The 18,829-nt window shown below is 44.8% G+C and overlaps 1 protein-coding gene across 1 annotated transcript in view; it reads left to right on the top strand.

Annotated features, from left to right (window-relative positions):
- LOC140482746 (disintegrin and metalloproteinase domain-containing protein 12-like) overlaps positions 1–18,829 on the top strand; it is a 59,405-nt gene that overhangs the window by 20,938 nt on the left and 19,638 nt on the right. Inside the window, exons 4-9 of the mRNA XM_072580326.1 lie at positions 641–719; positions 3,982–4,058; positions 4,989–5,124; positions 11,855–11,908; positions 13,367–13,438; positions 15,230–15,402. Of these exons, the coding sequence (XP_072436427.1) occupies positions 641–719; positions 3,982–4,058; positions 4,989–5,124; positions 11,855–11,908; positions 13,367–13,438; positions 15,230–15,402 (591 nt within the window). The remainder of the gene's footprint in view (positions 1–640; positions 720–3,981; positions 4,059–4,988; positions 5,125–11,854; positions 11,909–13,366; positions 13,439–15,229; positions 15,403–18,829) is intronic.

Below are 18,829 nucleotides of genomic sequence, written 5' to 3'. Positions count from 1 at the left end.
CTCTGTAACCCTGCATTTTCCAGGGCTAATCCACTTAATCAAAACATCCCTGAACACTATGGGGCAATTTAGCATGGCAAAAGTGGGTACTGCAGATGCTGGAGATTAGAGTCAAGATTAGAGTGGTGCTGGAAAAGCACAGCAGGTCAGGCAGCATCCGAGGAGTAGGAATATTGATGTTTCGGACAAAAGCCTTTCATCAGGAAGCCCTTCATCAGTTTTTGCTTGAAACATCTATTTTCCTGCTCCTCGGATGCTGCCTGACCTGTTGTGGTTTTCCAGCACCACTGTAATCTTGACAGCAATTCAGCATGGCCAATCCACCTGGCTTGTGCATCTTTGGACTGTGGGAGGAAATAGGAACACCCGGAGGAAACCCAAATTGATATGAGGAGAACATGCAAACACCCCACATTCACCTCAAGGTGGAATTAAACCCAGGTCCCTGGCACTGTGAGGCAGCAGTGCTAACCACTCTGAGGTTTTCTCTGAGCCACAATGAAATTTAACCATCTCACTTGACAGAACACTGAAGAAAAGGACATTGTTCGTTGTCCGACAAGTGATGTGATTGAGTGAAATGTTCAAATAATAACTATGACATCTTAGAGTGTACCTTTTCTTTGTTTCATTTCCTCAGGGATCTGCTCACACAGACCTACAGCGAGTCGCACTATCTTGCCAATGGATCCACGGTAACGGAGGCAAGGCACCATTTAGTGAGTCCCGTATCTTAATGTAAAACGATTTAGTTCTTGCACTGCACTAGCAGGCCATTCAGCCCAATTGGTCTATGCCATGTCACTGCTCTACACCGGCATCCTCTCATCTCACCTGGGCAGCACACTCTTCTATTTCTCCAAAAGAAAGGGCTTCTCTTAAGCTTCAGTCAGTGACTTTCCAAAGCAGCTCAGATGTGTATGATATGGAGATCACCAGTTACAGTCTCAGAAGTAAGAGGCGCCAATTTAAAATTGAGATGAGGAGGAATTTCTTCTCTCAGAGGGTTGTGAGTTTTGGAACTCCTTGCCACAGAGAGCTGTAGGGACAGAATTCCAGTGTATTTTTAGTGAGGATAATCAGTATGGAGAGGCGACAACACCTCCTCCCCCATAATCCTCCACACCATTGCCCCCGCAAGGCTGCATACTCAGCCACTTACTGCCCCCCCTTATACACTCACGACTGCTTGGCCAAATTCAGCTCTAACTCCATTTACAAGTTTGCTGATGACATCACTGTAGTGGGTCAGATTTCAAACAACGGTGAGGCAGAGTACAAGAAAGAGATAGAGAGCTTCATAGCATGGTGTAAAGTCAGCAATCTTTCCCTCAATGTCAGCAAAATGAAGGAGCTGGTCATCGACTTCAGGAAACAGAGTGGAGGACACACCCGTCTGTATCAATGGTGCTGAGGTGGAGGTGATCGAGACCTCCCATTTGCTCAGAGTAAATATCACCAATGATCTGTACTGGTCCTCTGTGTTGATACTACTGTCAAGAAAGCACTCCCTTAGAAGGAAATTCAGCATGTCCACAAGGATTCTTACTAATTTTTATGGATGCAACATTGAATAGCAACCTCTCTGGATGTATCACAGCTTGGTATGGCAACTGTATTGCCCAAGACTGCAAGAGAGTTCTGAACGCAACCCAGTCCATCACGAAAACCAGCCTTCCTTCCATTGACACTGTCTACACTTTCCGCTGCCTTGGGAAAGCACCAACATAATCAAAGGCTCCTCCCACTCTCTTCCATTTGGCAGAAGATGCAAATGTTTGAAAACATATGCCACAGATTCAAGAACAACTTCTTCCCTGCCGTTATCAGACATACGAACGAACCTCTCATATGTAAAAGTTGATCTTTCTCTGCGCCTCCTCTGTAGCTATAATACCATAGACATAGAACATTACAGCACTGTACAGGCCCTTCGGCCCTCAATGTTGTGCTGACCTGTAGAACCCATCTGAAGCCTGTCTATCCTACAATATTCCATTTTCATGCATATGTTTATCCAATGACCATTTAAATGCCCTTAAAGTTGGTAAGTATACTACTGTTGCAGGCAGGAGAAAGTGAGGACTGCAGATGCTGGAGATCAGAGCTGAAAAATGTGTTGCTGGAAAAGCGCAGCTGAAACGTCGATTCTCCTACTGTTGCAGGCAGTACATTCCACACCACTCTCTGAGTAAAGAAACTACCTCTGACATCTGTCCTACATCTGTTACCCCTCAATTTAAAGTTATATCCCCTCATGCTAGCCATCACCATCTGAGGAAAAAGGCTCTCACTATCCACCCTATCTCAGCCTCTGCTTATCTTATATGTCTCAATTAAGTCACCTCTCAACCTTCTTTCTAACGAAGACAGCCTCAAGTCCCTCAGTCTTTCCTTGTAAGATCTTCCCTCCATACCAGGCAACATCCTAGTAAATCTCCTCTGAACCCTTTCCAACACTTCTACATCCTTCCTATAATGCGGTGACCAATACGCAATACTCCAAGTGCGACTGCACCAGAGTTTTGTACAGCTGCAGCATGACCTCATGGCTCTGAAACTATATTCTGCATTTTGTTTCCTGATGTATTTAAGTAAGGCATTATTTGTCTGGTTAGCACGCAAAACAATACTTTCCCCTGTATCTTGGTATATGTGATAATAATAAATCAAATCAGAATCAAAAACTAAGGCTGAGATAGATTCTTGATCAGTAGAGGAGTCAAGGTTTATGGGGAAAGGGCAGGAAAGTTGGCACGAGGAAGGTTGGACCCTGCCATGACCCTGCTGAACGGTGGAACAGGCTCATGGGGCCGAATGGTTTACTCCTGTTCCTATTTCCTATGATCTTATAGTCTTATTGGCATATTCTGTAGTCTGTGCTGTGCCTTCTCCTCAGTATACATGGAATTCCTGGAGTAGGGCTTTTGGCGGGGGATGGAGGGGGTGGGGTGCGCGTGGGATGGAGACAGGGGAAAAACACCCAACTTGCCAGTACTAAGTAATCCTCACCTGCAATGGGCACATGGTGATGTTAAACACAAGATCAGTGGTGAATCTCACAGCCGAATATTCAAATACACACATCACTTCTGGAAAGGAAAGAGCTGAAACAGATTAGATTAGATTACTTACAATGTGGAAACAGGCCCTTCGGCCCAACAAGTCCACACCGACCCGCCGAAGCGCACCCACCCAGACCCATTCCCCTACATATACCCCTGCACCTAACACTATGGGCAATTTAGTATGGCCAATTCACCTAACCTGCACATCTTTGGACTGTGGAAGGAAACCGGAGCACCCAGAGAAAAACCACTCAGACACGGGGAGAATGTGCAAACTCCACACAGTCAGTCGCCTGAGGCGGGAATTGAACCCAGGTCTCTGGCGCTGTGAGGCAGCAGTGCTAACCACTGTGCCATTGTGCCGCTCTTCGAGAGGTGTAAATGTCTTCTGGAAAAAATCATTTTCCAATGAAACAAAATTGTGAGCAGATGTAGAGTCATAGAGATGTACAGCATGGAAACAGATCCTTCAGTCCAACTTGTTCCTGCTGACCAGATATTCAAAATTAATTTAATCCCATTTACCAGCATTTGGCCCATATCCCTCTAAACCCTTCCTGTTCATATACCCATCCAGATGCCTTTCAAATGTTGTAATTAGGCCCCTTTTAAATCTTTTCCCTCTCACCTTAAACTTATGCCCTCTAGTTTTGGACTTCGTTATCTAGGGGAAAAGACCTTGACTATTCACCCTACCCATGCCCCTCATGATTTTATAAACCTCTATAAGATCACCCCTCAGCCTCTGATGCTCCAGGGAAAATTGACCCAGCTATTCAGCCTCTCCCTATAGCTCAAACCCTCCAGCCCTGGCACTATTGAGTGTTCTTCTAGCACAGTGTGTTTTTAGTGTTTATTAGATACTGTATAGCAATGAAAATGTTAAAACAAACACTTCTCAATTCTGTTCCAGAATCACTGCTGCTACACGGGTTTTGTTGAGGGCATTGAAGATTCTTCAGTGTCTCTTTGTACCTGCCAGGGTCTCAGGTAGGATTTACACCCTCAAAGCACATAGCGTTAGGTGTATTCATCAGCGGTAAATGCAGGGTAGAGGTGGGTTACTCTTCGGAGCGTTGGTTGGACTTATTGGGCCAAATGGCCTGCTTTCATACTGTCGGGAATCTAATCTAATTATTTGCTTAATTAACCTGTTTGATGTAGCTTACTGGTAGTACTCTCACCGCCATGTCTCGTTGTTGTGGGTTCAAGCCCCAGTCTAGATTGGCAATCCATTGTGGTATCAAGGGAATGGTGCACTATTGGTGGCATTGCCTTTCAGATGAGACTTAAAAGTGGGGCCCACCTACCGTCTTGAGGTTGAAAGTGTTACACGGCACTGTTTCAGAGTAGAGAAGGTGATTTCTCCCTCGCCTCCAGGCCACTATTAATTCCCCAATTAACATCATTAAAACAAAGCATTCGGCAGAAGATACAGAAACCTGAACACGCTGACCAGCAGATTCAGGACCAACTTCTTCCCTGCCAATATTAGACTGATGAATTGACCCTGTAGCCTCAAATAACACTGACCTTGCCAACATTGATGTTGCCTAGTAGTGATGATGCCTTGTACAATGTAACCTGTATGCCTCTGTCTAAGTAATTTTGATCTGTACATCTTTGCTTCCTGTGATCTGCCTGTACTACTCATAAATAAAACTTGTCATTGTACAAAATCAATCAATCTACCAGTCAATATTCAGACCTGTATGCAAATTGGCTGCTGAGTTATTTATCTCACAGGACTGCCTGTACTTGAAAGGTGAGTCACTGGCCATATCTAAGGGGCAACATGAGATTATAAAATGTGGTTTAATAGATGCAAGTCCTTTCTTTCTGTTAATGTAATATCTATCACCCTTTGCCAAAGTTAAGTTCTTGTCAATGTGAGAGTCTCACACATGCCTCCCATTGCAGTGGCTACATATCAATCGGCGATCAGAGATATGCCATTGACCCCATGGAAAACAGCAACCAGAAACACAAAGTGATCCAGCTGGGGCATGTCCGTACCAAGAGGCACATTCTTCCTCCGTTCCCCATAACATCCATGGTAAGAAACCAAGGCTAACCCTAAATGTGGATGTTAGTCAGGAAGTGAAAGGGGCACACCAGGCTGTGTTGAGGGTTGACTCTGGATATTCAAGAAATTGTGGCAATGACACCCTTGCCAGGCCTTAGTGGAACTCTAGGGAAACTGCTGGAGCTAGTGTTAGGTGGTTCATCTCGATGAAGGCAGGTGATCCCAGAGGGCATCGACTATGTTTCTCAGTTTGTTAGTAAGCACTTGAAGAAGCAATTGGGCAGTTCTACTCTTCTCGACTTAGATCTATTCCAGCCTGCCACTGTCCACATTGGAATGAAAAACCTCACAATCTTACTGGTAACTATCAGGATACATACCTGCGATTGCTATTGCCCTGTGTCAGCCTCCAAAGGTGGACCAATGTCCTGCTCCACCACACTTCATCAGCTGCCCAACACTGTCAGAATTACATCCTCATTCTACCTTTAAAGTTAACCTGCTCTTTAACATGTCTATTCACTTTCTAAGTCTAGATGCTGTATGGTTTGGTTTGACCAGGTCATAGAGCCTAAATGAAAGGATAAATTTCACAATACAGCCAGTATCAGTGTAATACAGACTATCAGCTGATGGAGAAGTGATAGTGTAGTGGTACTATCACTGGAGTGTTAATCCAGAGACACAGGTAATGTTCTGGTGTCCCGGGTTCAAATCATGCAGTGGTAGATGGTGGAATTTGAACTCAATGAAATCAATTCAGGAATTAAGAGTCTAGTGATGACCATTGTCAATTGTTGGAAAAAAACCACCTGTCCTTTAGGGAAGGAAACTGCCATCCTTTCCTGGGCTGGCCTCCATGTGACTCCAGACCCAAAGCGATGTGATTGACTCTTAACTGCCCTCTGGGTAATTAGAGATGGACAATAAGCACTGATGCTCTTATCTTGTGAATGAATAAAAAGGAAAGGTGACTCAAAGTATAGTTTACTTGGGTAAAGTAAGAGGAAGAGAAGAGGAAGTTGTAAGAAGATAAAAGAAAAATAAGAATTAAATGACAAAAAAAATGTGGCTTTCAAATTCTGTACGTACAGTCCGGATGTCTAATGTCTGACAGTGTGAAATTGGACATGTTTGAAAATATCCCATTTGCTATTCAGTGCTCAATGAAATATGATTTAGCATTCAGATACCGGGACTATTTGACCAGCCATTAGATGTTAGTGGGACCCTTGTTAATTATTGCCTTTGCCACTTTGTTTAAAGTACAGTGTTAGTCTGGTTGCCAAAAAAAAATTGGACATGAACCTTGACTCCCCTTCCCCCCAACCTGCCAGGCCCTTGAATTTGGTTAAGGATAACCCACTGATGTTTTTGTCTAAAATCTGGGAAAATCCAACACCGGGTGTGGTTGTTGTTCCACGTGTGTGGATTTTAGACACGGTGCCTGTACTATGAGAAAAGAGGGAAGTAGGGTGGCCTCAGAGAAAATATTTGAAACTTGAAAGTGATCTGATAATACAGGCAGTTTAGGGAGCTTGACGAAATTTAGGGATGGCAGTAAGTTGGCTGAGGTACTCTCCATTGAGGGTAAGGGAGTGGATACAAGTTGTGAACCAGAATTGGGAAGATGGAAGATTAGATTAGATTAGATTACCTACAGTGTGGATACAGGCCCTTCGGCCCAACAAGGCCACACCAACCCTCCAAAGAGTAACCCACCCAGACCCATTTCCCTCTGACTATGGGCAATTTAGCATGGCCAATCTACCTGACCTGCACATCTTTAGACTGTGGGAGGAAACCGGAGCACCCAGAAGAAACCCACATAGGCACGGGGAGAATGTGTAAACTCCACACAGACTGTCACCTGAGGCTGGAACTGAACCTGGAACCCTGGTGCTGTGAGGCAGCAGCGCTAACCACTGAGCCACCGTGCACAAAGGGAAGTGGAGAGAAGGTGGGTCCAGTTACACAGATCATTGAAATATCAAGAACAGGAATAGAACATAATCAAAATGGTGAATGGAATTATCTCTATCACTCAAGAGCTAAATCACAAGACAGTAGAAATTGCACTGTAGCCATATAAAGCCCTGGTTGAACCAAAGCTGGAGTACTGTCCTGTGAGTAGTTCTGATTACTCTATGCAAAGGCATTGGAGTGAGTTCAAATCAGATACAGAGTCATCGAGGCATAGACTTGCCAGAATGATCGTGAATCAGAATTAAATTAAAGGGAGAGACTGCAGAAGCTTAGGTTGCAATTTAGAAGATGATTCGATTGATTGTTTTCAAGGTATTGAGGAGAACTGATAAAACAAATCGAGAAAAACTATTTCTTCTGCTCAGGGAGCTTAGGACTAAGTGAGGCTAGTTTCAAAATTGAATCAGACAAATGTGAAAGGGGATTGGACTTCTATCCTATAAATACATTTCCACAAGTTGGGGATTCTACACTTTGGGGCCTAGCCTAAGAATTATGGCCAGATCATTCAGGAGAGATATTGTTGTTGTTGTGTTGCCATTGTCTTACCAGACCATAGAGTCTGCTCTCTTATTAGAGAGAAGCGACTGGTGGTGATTTAATCTGAGGGCCACCAGACCACAGGTGAGGAAAGAGATTGAGAAGGAGATTTCTTCATGGGAACCTTAAACTGCTGATAGGAATTGAACCCAGGCTGTTGGCATCGCACTGCTCTGTAAACCAACAATCCAAGGAAGGACTTCTCTACACACATTGTGTAGAGGTTTGAAACTCTCTTCCATGAACAGCAGTGGATGCTGGATCAGTTGTTTATTTAAATCTGACATAGATACATTTTTGTTAAGAAAAATTATTAAGGGAGATGGGCCAAAGATAGGTCTATGGAGTAAGCCATGATCTCATTGAATGGTGGAACCGGCTCGAGGGATTGAATGGTCTACTCCTGTTCCTTTGACCCATGTTATATACAGTATGTGGTGATGCTACACCTGAGATCAATAGATGTTAGTTACCAGATGTACCAAATGATCTGGGGAAAAAAGGGAGGTTGGTCAGGGTTAGGATTAGGTTGAGCCATAATTTTCTTCAATGGCAGAATGTAGTGGGGAAGTTAAAAAGCCAACCTTTGATTTGATGAATAACTTTCTAAAAATGGTATACCTGTACCTGCTTTCAGCTGGAGTGTTTAACATGCTTCAATTGGAAGATCCTTCTATTCAAAACTCATTCGAGTGTTTGGGTACACCATCAAGGCTGACACTATATAACAGAAGGGAAGTTCCCTCCTTTAAATAGGAAGTTAAACCAAGGACCGTCTGTTGCACGTTTGTATGTAAAAGCTACTAATGACACTTCCTGAAGATAAACAAGACAATCTAGGGCGGTACTGTAGCTCATTGTTTAGCACTGCTACCTCGCAGCGCCTAGGGCTTGGGTGGAGTTTGCACATTTTCCCCGTGTCGGTGTGGGTTGCCTCCAGGTGCTCCGGTTTCCTTCCATAGTCCAAGATGTTCATGTTAGGTGGATTGGCCATGCTAAATTGCCCATAGTGTCACAGGAATGTGCAGGTGGGTGGATTAGCCATGGGAAATGCAGGATTACAGGGATAGGGTAGGGGGTGGATCTGGGTGGGATGCTCTTTGGAGGGTCTGTGTGGACTCGATGGGCCAAATGGCCTATTTCCACGCTGTAGGGATTCTATGATTCCATGATCTCCCAGTATCCCAGCACACATTTTTTGCTCTTCAGCAACATTCATTTCAATACTATTTGTAGGATGTTGGAGAATCACAGTAGCTTTTCCCACATAAGAGATTAGAGACAATAAAAAAAAACTCCAGATGTTGGAATCCAAAATAGACAAGCAGGTGGCTGGGAGAACCCAGCAAGCCAGGCAGCATCAGGAGGTGGAGAAGTTGATATTTCAGGTGTAACCCTTCTTCAGGACTGGGGGTGGGTATAAGGGAGAGCTGCAGATAAAGCAGGAGGCAGGGGCAGGGTGGTGGAGTGGGGACAGGTGAAGATAGGTAGAGGGTACGACCTGGTTGGTCAATGGGAGGAATGAATCCGGTTGGTGGCAGGGAGGCATGGAAGAAAGGGGGAGGGGTTGGGAAGGGAGTCAGGTGAATGGGAAGGGAGGTTATTTAAAATTGGAGAACTTAATGTTGAGTCCTCCAGGCTGTAGGCTGCCCAGGCAGAAGATAAGGTGTTGTTCCTCCAATAGGAACTGTGGTTTGTTTTGGCAATGGAGGAGGCCAAGGATGGTCCTGTCAGAAAGGGAATGGGAGGGGAATTGAAATGGGTGATGACTGGGAGGTCCCATCAGCCCTTGTGGACCAGCTGAGATCCTCGGCGAACTGTTCCCTCAATTTACGTTCAGTCTCTCCGATGTAGAGAAGACCACCTGATGCAGTAAACAAGGTTGAAAAAGAGGTAGGTGAACCTTGGTCTCACCTGGAAGGACTGTTAGGGCCCCTGAATGGAGGTGAGGAGGGTGGTGAACCGGCAGGTTTTGCATCTTTTCTGGTTGCAGGGGAAGGTACCTGGGGGTTCGGTGGCGAGGGGAAAGGGAGTTGTTGGGGAGAGTGACATGAACCAAGGACTGTTAGAGGGAATGGTCCTTGCAGAAGGCAGAGAGGGATGGGGAGAGAAAGATATTCTTGGTGGTGGGGGTTTATTTGGAGTTAGCTGAAGTGTTTAAGGGGTGATGTGTTGGATGGAGAGACTGGTGGAGTGATAGGTGAGGACAAGGGGAACTCTGTCTTTATTGCACTGGGGGGGGGGGGTTTAGAGTTGTGGAACAGGGAATGGAGGTGGTGCAGTGGAGGGGTGTCTGGATGATGGAGGGAGGAAAAGCACATTGTTCAAAATAGGCGGCCATCTGGGATGCTCACGAATGGAATGTCTCCTCGTCCGAGCAGATGCGGTGGAGGTGGAGGAATTGGGAGAATGGGATGAAGTTAGAACATAGAACATAGAACGTTACAGCACAGTACAGGCCCTTCATCCCTTGATGTTGCACCGACCTGTGAAACCACTCTGAAGCTCATCTAACCTATTTCCATGATCCAAATACCCATCCAATGACTATTTAAATGCCCTTAAAGTTGGTGAGTCTACTACTGTTGCAGGAAGTGTGTTCCATGTCCCTACTACTCTCTGAGTAAAGAAACTACCTCTGACATCTGTCCTATATCTACCACCCCTCAATTTAAAGCTACATCCCCACGTTCTGGAAGGATACTGGGTGGGAGGAGGTGTAGTTCAGGTGGTTATGGGAGTCTGTAGGTTTGTAGGACTGTAGGTTGTAAGAACAGCCGCCTTTTAACAATTTATTGATAGGATGTGGACATCATTGGCTAGGCAAACATTTGTTGACCATCCCTAATTGCCCAGAGGGCAGATAAGAAATAACTATATTGTTGTGGGCCTGGAGTCACATATAGGCCAGTACAGGTGAGAACTGCATATTTCCTTCCCTAACGGACATTAGTGCATCAGATGGGTTTTTAACAACAATGGTTGAGCGTCCTGGAACAGAACACAGAGGCACTGTCGGTCATCACCAAGAATGACTACAAACTCAATATCATTCATCAGTTTACATACCTTGGCTCTACCATCACTGAGAACCACTCCTTGGACACAGAGATCAACAAGAGGATCAGGAATGCAGCCTCAACTCTTGCTCGCCTCACAACTTGGATATGGACAAATCCCAAGCTGACAGCGAAGACAAAAATATCAGTAAACAACATCTGAGTCATAAGCATACTGTTGTATGGCAGTGAAACGTGGACTACATATGCCAGACGGGAGAGGAGACTTAACACCTTCTACCTGAGGAGTATCTGGCGTATCCTGGCAAGACAGATTGTCCAACGCAGCGGTCCTATCTCACTCCAGCCTTCCCAACATGTACAGTCTGCTCAGGCAGCAGAGCCTGCACTGACTGGGCCATGTCCACCGCATGGAGGATGGCTGTATCTCAAAGGATAAGTTCTATGGAGAGCTGGCATCCGGGAAGAGACCAACTGGGCATCCCCAGCTGTGCTACAGGGCCATCTGCATGAGGAATATGAAGGCATTTAATATCGTTTCTGGATTAGTGGTGCTGGAAGAGCACAGCAGTTCAGGCAGCATCCAAGGAGCTTCGAAATCGACGTTTTGGGCAAAAGCCCTTCATCAGGAATCGAATTTGATATCGTTACAGAGTCCTGGGAAAGGCTTACAGCTGACCTCATGAGATGGAGAAGCACCCTGAACCAACACCTCAAAACAGGGGAAAAGAAGCTGATCAGTGCGGCAGCAGACAAGTGGACACTCAGGAAGGAGTGCAGCAACTCGAGCAGATCAACAACCACATACAGACATGACCTCTGCGACCGGGACTGTCACAAGTGACGTTGCTCCAGGGAAGCAGAAATCTAGAGCAACGAGGATGCAACGCAGGGCCAGGCATGACCAAAAGGCGCCTCGCTCACGGCTTTCATGGTCATTTTCAGACTCTTAATTCCAGATTCTAATTGATTTCATCCACAGTGGAATTTGAGCCCAAGTCCCCTGAACGTTACCTGCATCACTGAATTAATAAACTGTGTGATAAAACCACAAGGTAAAACCCTTTGTGTATCTATATGCACATGATAAATTTTCAAACTTTTCCAGGTGACATAATAGCAGAACTGCAGATAATTCTCTCTGTGTGTAAGAAGGAGAGTGGCAGGGACATGCATTCACCATTGTGTTCCTCTTCTTCCTTTCTCTTGACCAGAGTCGTAACGCCAACCTCAGCATCGAACTCTTCCTGGTGGCTGACAGAGAAGAGGTAAGGTTTTTTATTGGGTCAAAGCCATTCAGGCCCTCAGCCTAACACTGCTGTTCAAACAGGCTATGGAAAATCTGTACTTCCACTGCACATCCCTGAATACCCATCTGTGGGCGGCACGGTGGCACAGTGGTTAGCACTGCTGCCTCACAGCGCCAGAGACCCGGGTTCAATTCCCGCCTCAGGCGACTGACTGTGTGGAGTTTGCACGTTCTCCTCGTGTCTGCGTGGGTTTCCTCCGGGTGCTCCGGTTTCCTCCCACAGTCCAAAGATGTGCAGGTTAGGTGAATTGGCCATGCTAAATTGCCTGTAGTGTTAGGTAGGGGTAGATGTAGGGGTATGGGTGGGTTGTGCTTCGGTGGGGCGGTGTGGACTTGTTGGGCCGAAGGGCCTGTTTCCACACTGTAAGTAATCTAATCAACTCAAGGACCTTCTGACCTGATAACTGAATGGGTTACAGTCACAGAATGCAAGATTTGATCCCTGATCAGAGTCATACAGCACAGAAACTTCAGATACTTCAATCCAACCAGTCCATGCCGATCATAATCCCAAACTAAACTCATCCCACCTACCTGCACTTGGCCCAAGTTCCTCCAAACCTTTGTTATTTATGTACTTATGTAAGTGCCTTTTAAATGTTGTAACTCTACTCACATCCACCATTTCCTCAGGAGGTTCAGTTCACATGTGAACCACTCTCATGTCTTTTTAAAATCTTTCTCCTCTCACTTTAAAAATATTCTCCCTAATCTTGAAATCCCCCATCCTAGGGAAAAGCCACCTACCATTAGTCCTATCTCATTGTTATATAAACCTCTGTAAGGTCACCCCTCCACCTCCTACACTCCAGTGAAAGAAGTTCTATCCTGTACAGTCTTTCTTTGTACCTTCCATACCTGGCAACATTCAAAAGGTTGTGTTAGCATCCCATGGTTAAAGCAACTTGGGGAGTAGGTATGGCGGAACAGTGGGCTGGAGCGGGGAGAGGGGTTGGAGGGGGATAGGGGTGGTGGTGGGGTGGGGGAAGGATGAGAGGAGAAATCAGCTTACCTTTCTGATCCGAATACCCAACCTGGTCACTTGGCTGCAGGAAAGCAAATGGAAATTGAAGGCAACATTGGCTGTAATGATACCCCAATGCCCTATTCAAGATAAACCAGCTTTTCCAATGCAGATCACCCATGTGTTTGTAGTCGTAAATTTGCTTGTTTTGATATCATCCTAAAGAGAGAGTGAGTTGAAAAAAAACTTTGGTGAGGTGTGAGAAACATAGGAGTGTGGATTGTGTTGGGAATATGCAAAAGTTTTCTGCTCCTGAATGAAAAGCTGCTCTGTTTTAAATTTTGCTGAGAACTGCTCTCACAGGGAACGAGACAAAATCTCTTCAAAAGTGCATTACTGACATTCTCTGCATGAAGACAGTCCGACCACTCACTATCGCTTTGTTTTCCACAGTTCCTCCGAAATGGAGGGGACCTCAGAAAGACCCAGGAACGATTAATTACTCTTGCTCATCATGTTAATCAGGTAATGGAAATAATGCTTTTCCTACTGGGCAGTCCAGTCTTAAGATCAGAATAGGAAAATAACAGGGCAGCAAATAGGTAACTCAAAACAGCCACGAGAATCCTGGTGAAGGGCTCATGCTCGAAACATCGATTCTCCTGCTCCTCAGATGCTGCCTGCCGGTCTGTGCTTTTCCAGCACCACACTCTTCGACTCTGATCTCCAGCATCTGCAGTCCTCACTTTCTCCTACTCAAAACAGCCAATCTTGTGCTTTAAAGGAATATATATGTACAGTAATAGGAAGAGAGAGTGGATTTCAGAAGTTGAGGAGACCCAGAAAGGAATGAGTTGGAGTGAGAGGCAATACCAGGGTTGTTGATTCCAACATGCTGAATGCACGGGGACCGCTGTAGGGTTTGGAGTCGAGAGAGCAAATGAAAAATGATCAGTGAATTGAAACGAAAATGTTGTCAATCTTTCACGTTTCTTTTAGTAGTTGTATTCGTTCCAAAAAATGTGCAATGCTTAGGAAACAAAAAATAAACGAAAGAATGTATATTCAACAACAAAACAATCAGATGATATTTCACAACCTCCGTCTCTTAATCAGAAACAAACCAAATCCAGCCCCACTTTTTTTGTAATTACTTGGCATCAACACTATGGGTCGCTAGGGAGTTACAGTTTTTCCCATTAACCTTCCACTCAAGTAACCATGACAACCAAATAGATTTGGGACTATATAATGGACAGAAAATTTCAATAAGCTCCCCCAGTCTGCAAAACTGTCACATTTTTGGTTAATTATTCCAACAATGTCAGAATTTATTGCCTATCCAGATTAGATATTGCTGAAGCCCTTGAGTGGGTGGTGTCTCTCGCTGTAGTGCTTGTAGCAACAACAACCATTACATTTAGGTAGTGTATTTCTCACTGAAACACCAGAACCAGAGGGAGAGATCTAGGATTGTTACAGCACACAAGGCCATTTGACCCATCATGTCCATACTGACCCTCCAAAGCAGCAATCCATACACTGCCAATCACCTCCCATCCCTTTCAAATCCCTCCTTAGGAAAATGTAAAAAGGTTTATGATGCAGAGGGAGGTCACTTTACCTAATCCCATTTCACAGCTCTTGTTTAGATTAGATTCCCTACAGTGTGGAAACAGGCCCTTCGGCCCAACAAGTCCATACCGACCCTCCGGAGAATAACCCACCCAGTCCCATTTCCCTCTGGCTAATGCACCTAACACTATGGGCAATCTTGCATGGTCAATTCACCTGACCTGCACATCTTTGGACTATGGGAGGAAACCGGAGCACTCGGAGGAAACCCACACAGAGACGGGGAGAATGCAAACTCCACACAGACAGTCACCCAAGGCTGGAATTGAAACTGAGACCCTGGTGCTGTGAGGCAGCAGTGCTAAAGTCTCTGGTGCTTATCCAGGCACCTTTTAAATGAGTTGAAAGTTTCTGCCTCTGCTATTCTTTCAGAGGCTGAGGTCTAGCCCTCTCTACCTACTGTGTGAAAAGTTATTACCTCATTGTCCACCTGATTCTTCTACCATGCACCTTTACCCAATGCCCCCTGGTCACTGACCCCTTGGCTGAGGGCATCCAGTCTAACCAGGCCTCTCACAACATTGTACACCTCCGTCAAATATAGCGTGGGTTTGGAACCCAGCTCAGTGAAGACTGCTCCATTGCTGATATAATGAAGGGATCAGGTAGAGACTGAAGACTTAAGTAAAAATTTCTTAGGAAGATTTACAGGTACTAAGCACACTCTTGTGTTTTTTTCAGATCTATTACAAGGAGCTAAATATCCAGATTTTTCTGGTTGGCATTGAAATTTGGACAACAAGAAACAAGATTAGCTCCAGCCAGGATACCTCAAAAGCTCTGCTTAATTTTATGAAGTGGAGAAGCAAAGAGCTTCTGCCAAGGATACACCACGATAACGCCCAACTTATCAGGTACCTGTGGGCCTGTGCCGGTGCACAACTCTTTGAGGGTGTTGGGAATGAGGATGGATTTCTGGCGACAGACTGGCATCATCGCATGGGAAACTGCACTTTCCAGGTCTGAAAGCACCAAGTGATATGCACAAAGGACATCTGCCATCCTCACCTGGTCTGACCTACATGCGACTCCAGATCCACAGCGATGTGGTTGGCTCTCCACAGCCCTTGGCCAATTAAGGATGGCCAATGAATGCTGGCCTAGCCAGTGATGCATTTGCCCTTTGGATGAATAAGAAAAAAGACAATTCTGAAGTCTGAGAATTAGCACCCACACTCTTCATTTACATGGAGTCTTATCAGAACATAAGAACATCAGCTAGGAGCAGGAGTAGGCCGCTCGGCCCTTCAAGCCTGCTCTGCCGCTCAATAATATCATGATTGATCTTTTCATGGAATCAGCTCCAGTGTTTTCACCATATCCCTTAATTCCTTTATTTTTCAAACAAGTATCTAACTTAACTTTAAAGGGGATTACTGAAGTAGCGTCAACCACATCCCTGGGTAGGGAATTCCATAGATTAACAATCCTCTGGGTGAAGAAGTTTCTTCTCAATTCAGTGCTAAATCTGCTGCCTCTAATCTTGAGGCCGTGCCCTCTTGTCCTAGTCTCACCCACCAGTTGAAACATCTTCTCTATTTCTATTTTATCGATTCCCATTTTATCGATTCCCTTCATAATTTTATATGTTTCTCTAAGATCGCCCCCACCATTCTTCTGAATTCCAATGAATATAATCCCAGATCACTCAGCCTCTCCTCATAAACCAACCCCTTCAATTCCAAAATCAACCCAGTGAACCTCCTCTGCACCCCCTCCAGTGCCAGTACATCCTTTCTTAGGTAAGAAGACTAAATCTGCATACAGCACTCCAGGTGTGGCCTCACCAGTACCCTATGCAGCCTGTAACACTACCTCTTCACTCTTAAACTCAATCCCTTTACCAATGAAGGATGTAATTCCATTTGCCTTCCTAATTACCTGTTGTACCTGCAGACCAACCCTCTGTGATTCATGCACAAGGACACCCAGATCCCTCTGCAAATCAGCATGCTACAACTTTTTACCATTCAAGTAATAATCTATTTTGCTGTTACTCCTTCCAAAATGTATGATTGCACATGTACTAACATTGTGTCTCATCTTCCAGACCTTTGCCCACTCACTCAATGTACCTATGTTTCTTTGCAAAGTTTCACAGCACAGACAAAAGCTGTTAGACATGATTAATCTTTCTGATCCACATGAGTCTTTGTCCATTCTTTCTGCCTAATATTGAGCCTTGTATAAGAACTTAAAACATAGGAGTTGGTGTGGCCCCTCGACCCCATTTCACCATTCAATTAGATCTTAACTAATCAATTGTAGAATTAGATAGAAATAGACCCAACTTGATTGAAGTTTTGGTGTTAGATGAAGGCAAAGCTTTTAATGTAGTCTACTTGGAGTTCAGTAGGACTTTTTAATAAGGTCTTGCATGGGAGATTGACAGCAAAGCTAAGAGACCATGGGATCCAAGGAAATTTGGCTAATTGGATCCACAATTGGCTGAGTGGCAGGAAGCAGAGGCTCATGTTTGAGGGTATTTTTCTGACTTAAAGTCTGTCTCCAGTGGAATCGAACAGGGGTCACTGTTGCGACCCTTACTGTTTATGGTTTATAGAAATGATTTTGACTTGAATGTAAGCGGGTTGACAAGAAGTCCCCAGACACGTAAATGGATGTGGTGGTAAGTAGTGAGGAGGATAGCCTTTTGCTTCGAGAGGATTCAGTCAGGCTGGTCAAATGGGATGACTAGTGGCAAATGGAAGTCAATATGGATTAATGTGAGGTGATGCACTTGGGCAGAACAAACAAAGCAGGGGTACACATGATGAGAAGTAGGACCCGAGGAAGCACCGAGGATCAGAGGGACCTTGGTGTGCACGTAGATCAACCCCTTAAGGTAGCAGGACAGGTGGATAAAGTGCTTAAGAAGGCATATACTATACTTTCCTTTATTAGTCAAGGCATAGAGTTTAAGAGCAGGGAGGTTGTTCAGGATGGCACTCTGTTGGATGACATCACAGGCATCTGACAGCAGGGATGTTATTGCTGGGACTATATAAAGCATTGGTTAGGCCCCAGCTAGAGTATTGTGTGCAGTTCTGGGATCCACAATTTGGAAAGGATGTGATAGCACTGGAAAGGGTGTAGAGGAGACGTACCAGGCTGCTCCCTGGGCTGGAGAGTTTAGTTATGCAGAGTGATTGGACCGACTGCGGTTGTTTTCCCTGGAGCAAAAGAGACTGGGAGGAGACAATATCGAGGGGCATTGAAACAGTAGTCAAGAAGAGATGTTTCCTTTTGACGGGGGGATCAATGGCCAGGGGGAATGGATTGAAGATAAGGGGCAGGAAGTTTAGAGGAGATGTGAGGAAAAGATTTTTCATCCAGAGGATGGTGGAAATCTGGAACTCACTGCCTATAAGGGTGGGAGATGGAGAAACCCTCATAACATTTAAGAGGTGTTTAGATGTGCACTTGCAATGCTAACGCATAACAGGCTATGGGTTAAGTGTTAGAAAATAGGATTAGAATAGTTAGGTAGCTTTTTTTTAAATTGTAAATTGCTCTGACTCTTTTTTGGCCAACCAGTGTTAATAGGCCACATTTTTTATTCATTGACAGGATGCTGGCATCACTGGCTAGGCCAGAATTTATTGTGCATCCCTAATTGCCCCAAACAGTTAACTTGCAACTATACTTCTGTGAGCCTGGAGTCACGTTTAGGCCAGATTGAGTAAGGGTGACCCCAAAAGACATTAGTAACCCAAATGGACGTTTTTCCTCCAACAATTGCCAAAGATTTCAGGGACACCGACAGACAATTAGTTCCCAACTTTTATTGAAGTCAAATTCTGCCATCTTCTACTAAACAGATTAACCCCAGGTGCCCAAAACATTACCTGGGTTGCTAGGCAACTAGCCTACTGAGAATACGATTAGGCCATCACTTCCTCTTAACGTTTCTCACAGTACCCTCATCTAACTTTGTTACCTATTGACTCTTCCCTGTATTGTTAACCAGCTCCCCCTTAAATATATCTTCAGAATTCCCTTCAATCAATCCGTACAGTAGTGAGCTCCTCATTCTCAGCATTTTGGATAAGGATAAGGATAAGGATAAGGATAAGGATAAGGATAAGGAATTGTGATAGTGCAAAAGGAGGCTATTCAGGCCTATTGGATTTCTTGGTTACTATCCCACACAAATGGACAGTAGCTATATTCTTCCAAGTCTCCTTCCTATCGGAAAGATGTTGTGAAACTTGAAAAGGTTCAGAAAAGATTTACAAGGATGTTGCCAGGGTTGGAGGGTTTGAGCTATAGGGGGAGGCT

Source organism: Chiloscyllium punctatum, chromosome 1, assembly GCF_047496795.1.
Source record: "Chiloscyllium punctatum isolate Juve2018m chromosome 1, sChiPun1.3, whole genome shotgun sequence".
NCBI lineage: Eukaryota > Metazoa > Chordata > Chondrichthyes > Orectolobiformes > Hemiscylliidae > Chiloscyllium > Chiloscyllium punctatum.
This window is presented reverse-complemented; position numbering and strand designations above follow the sequence as displayed.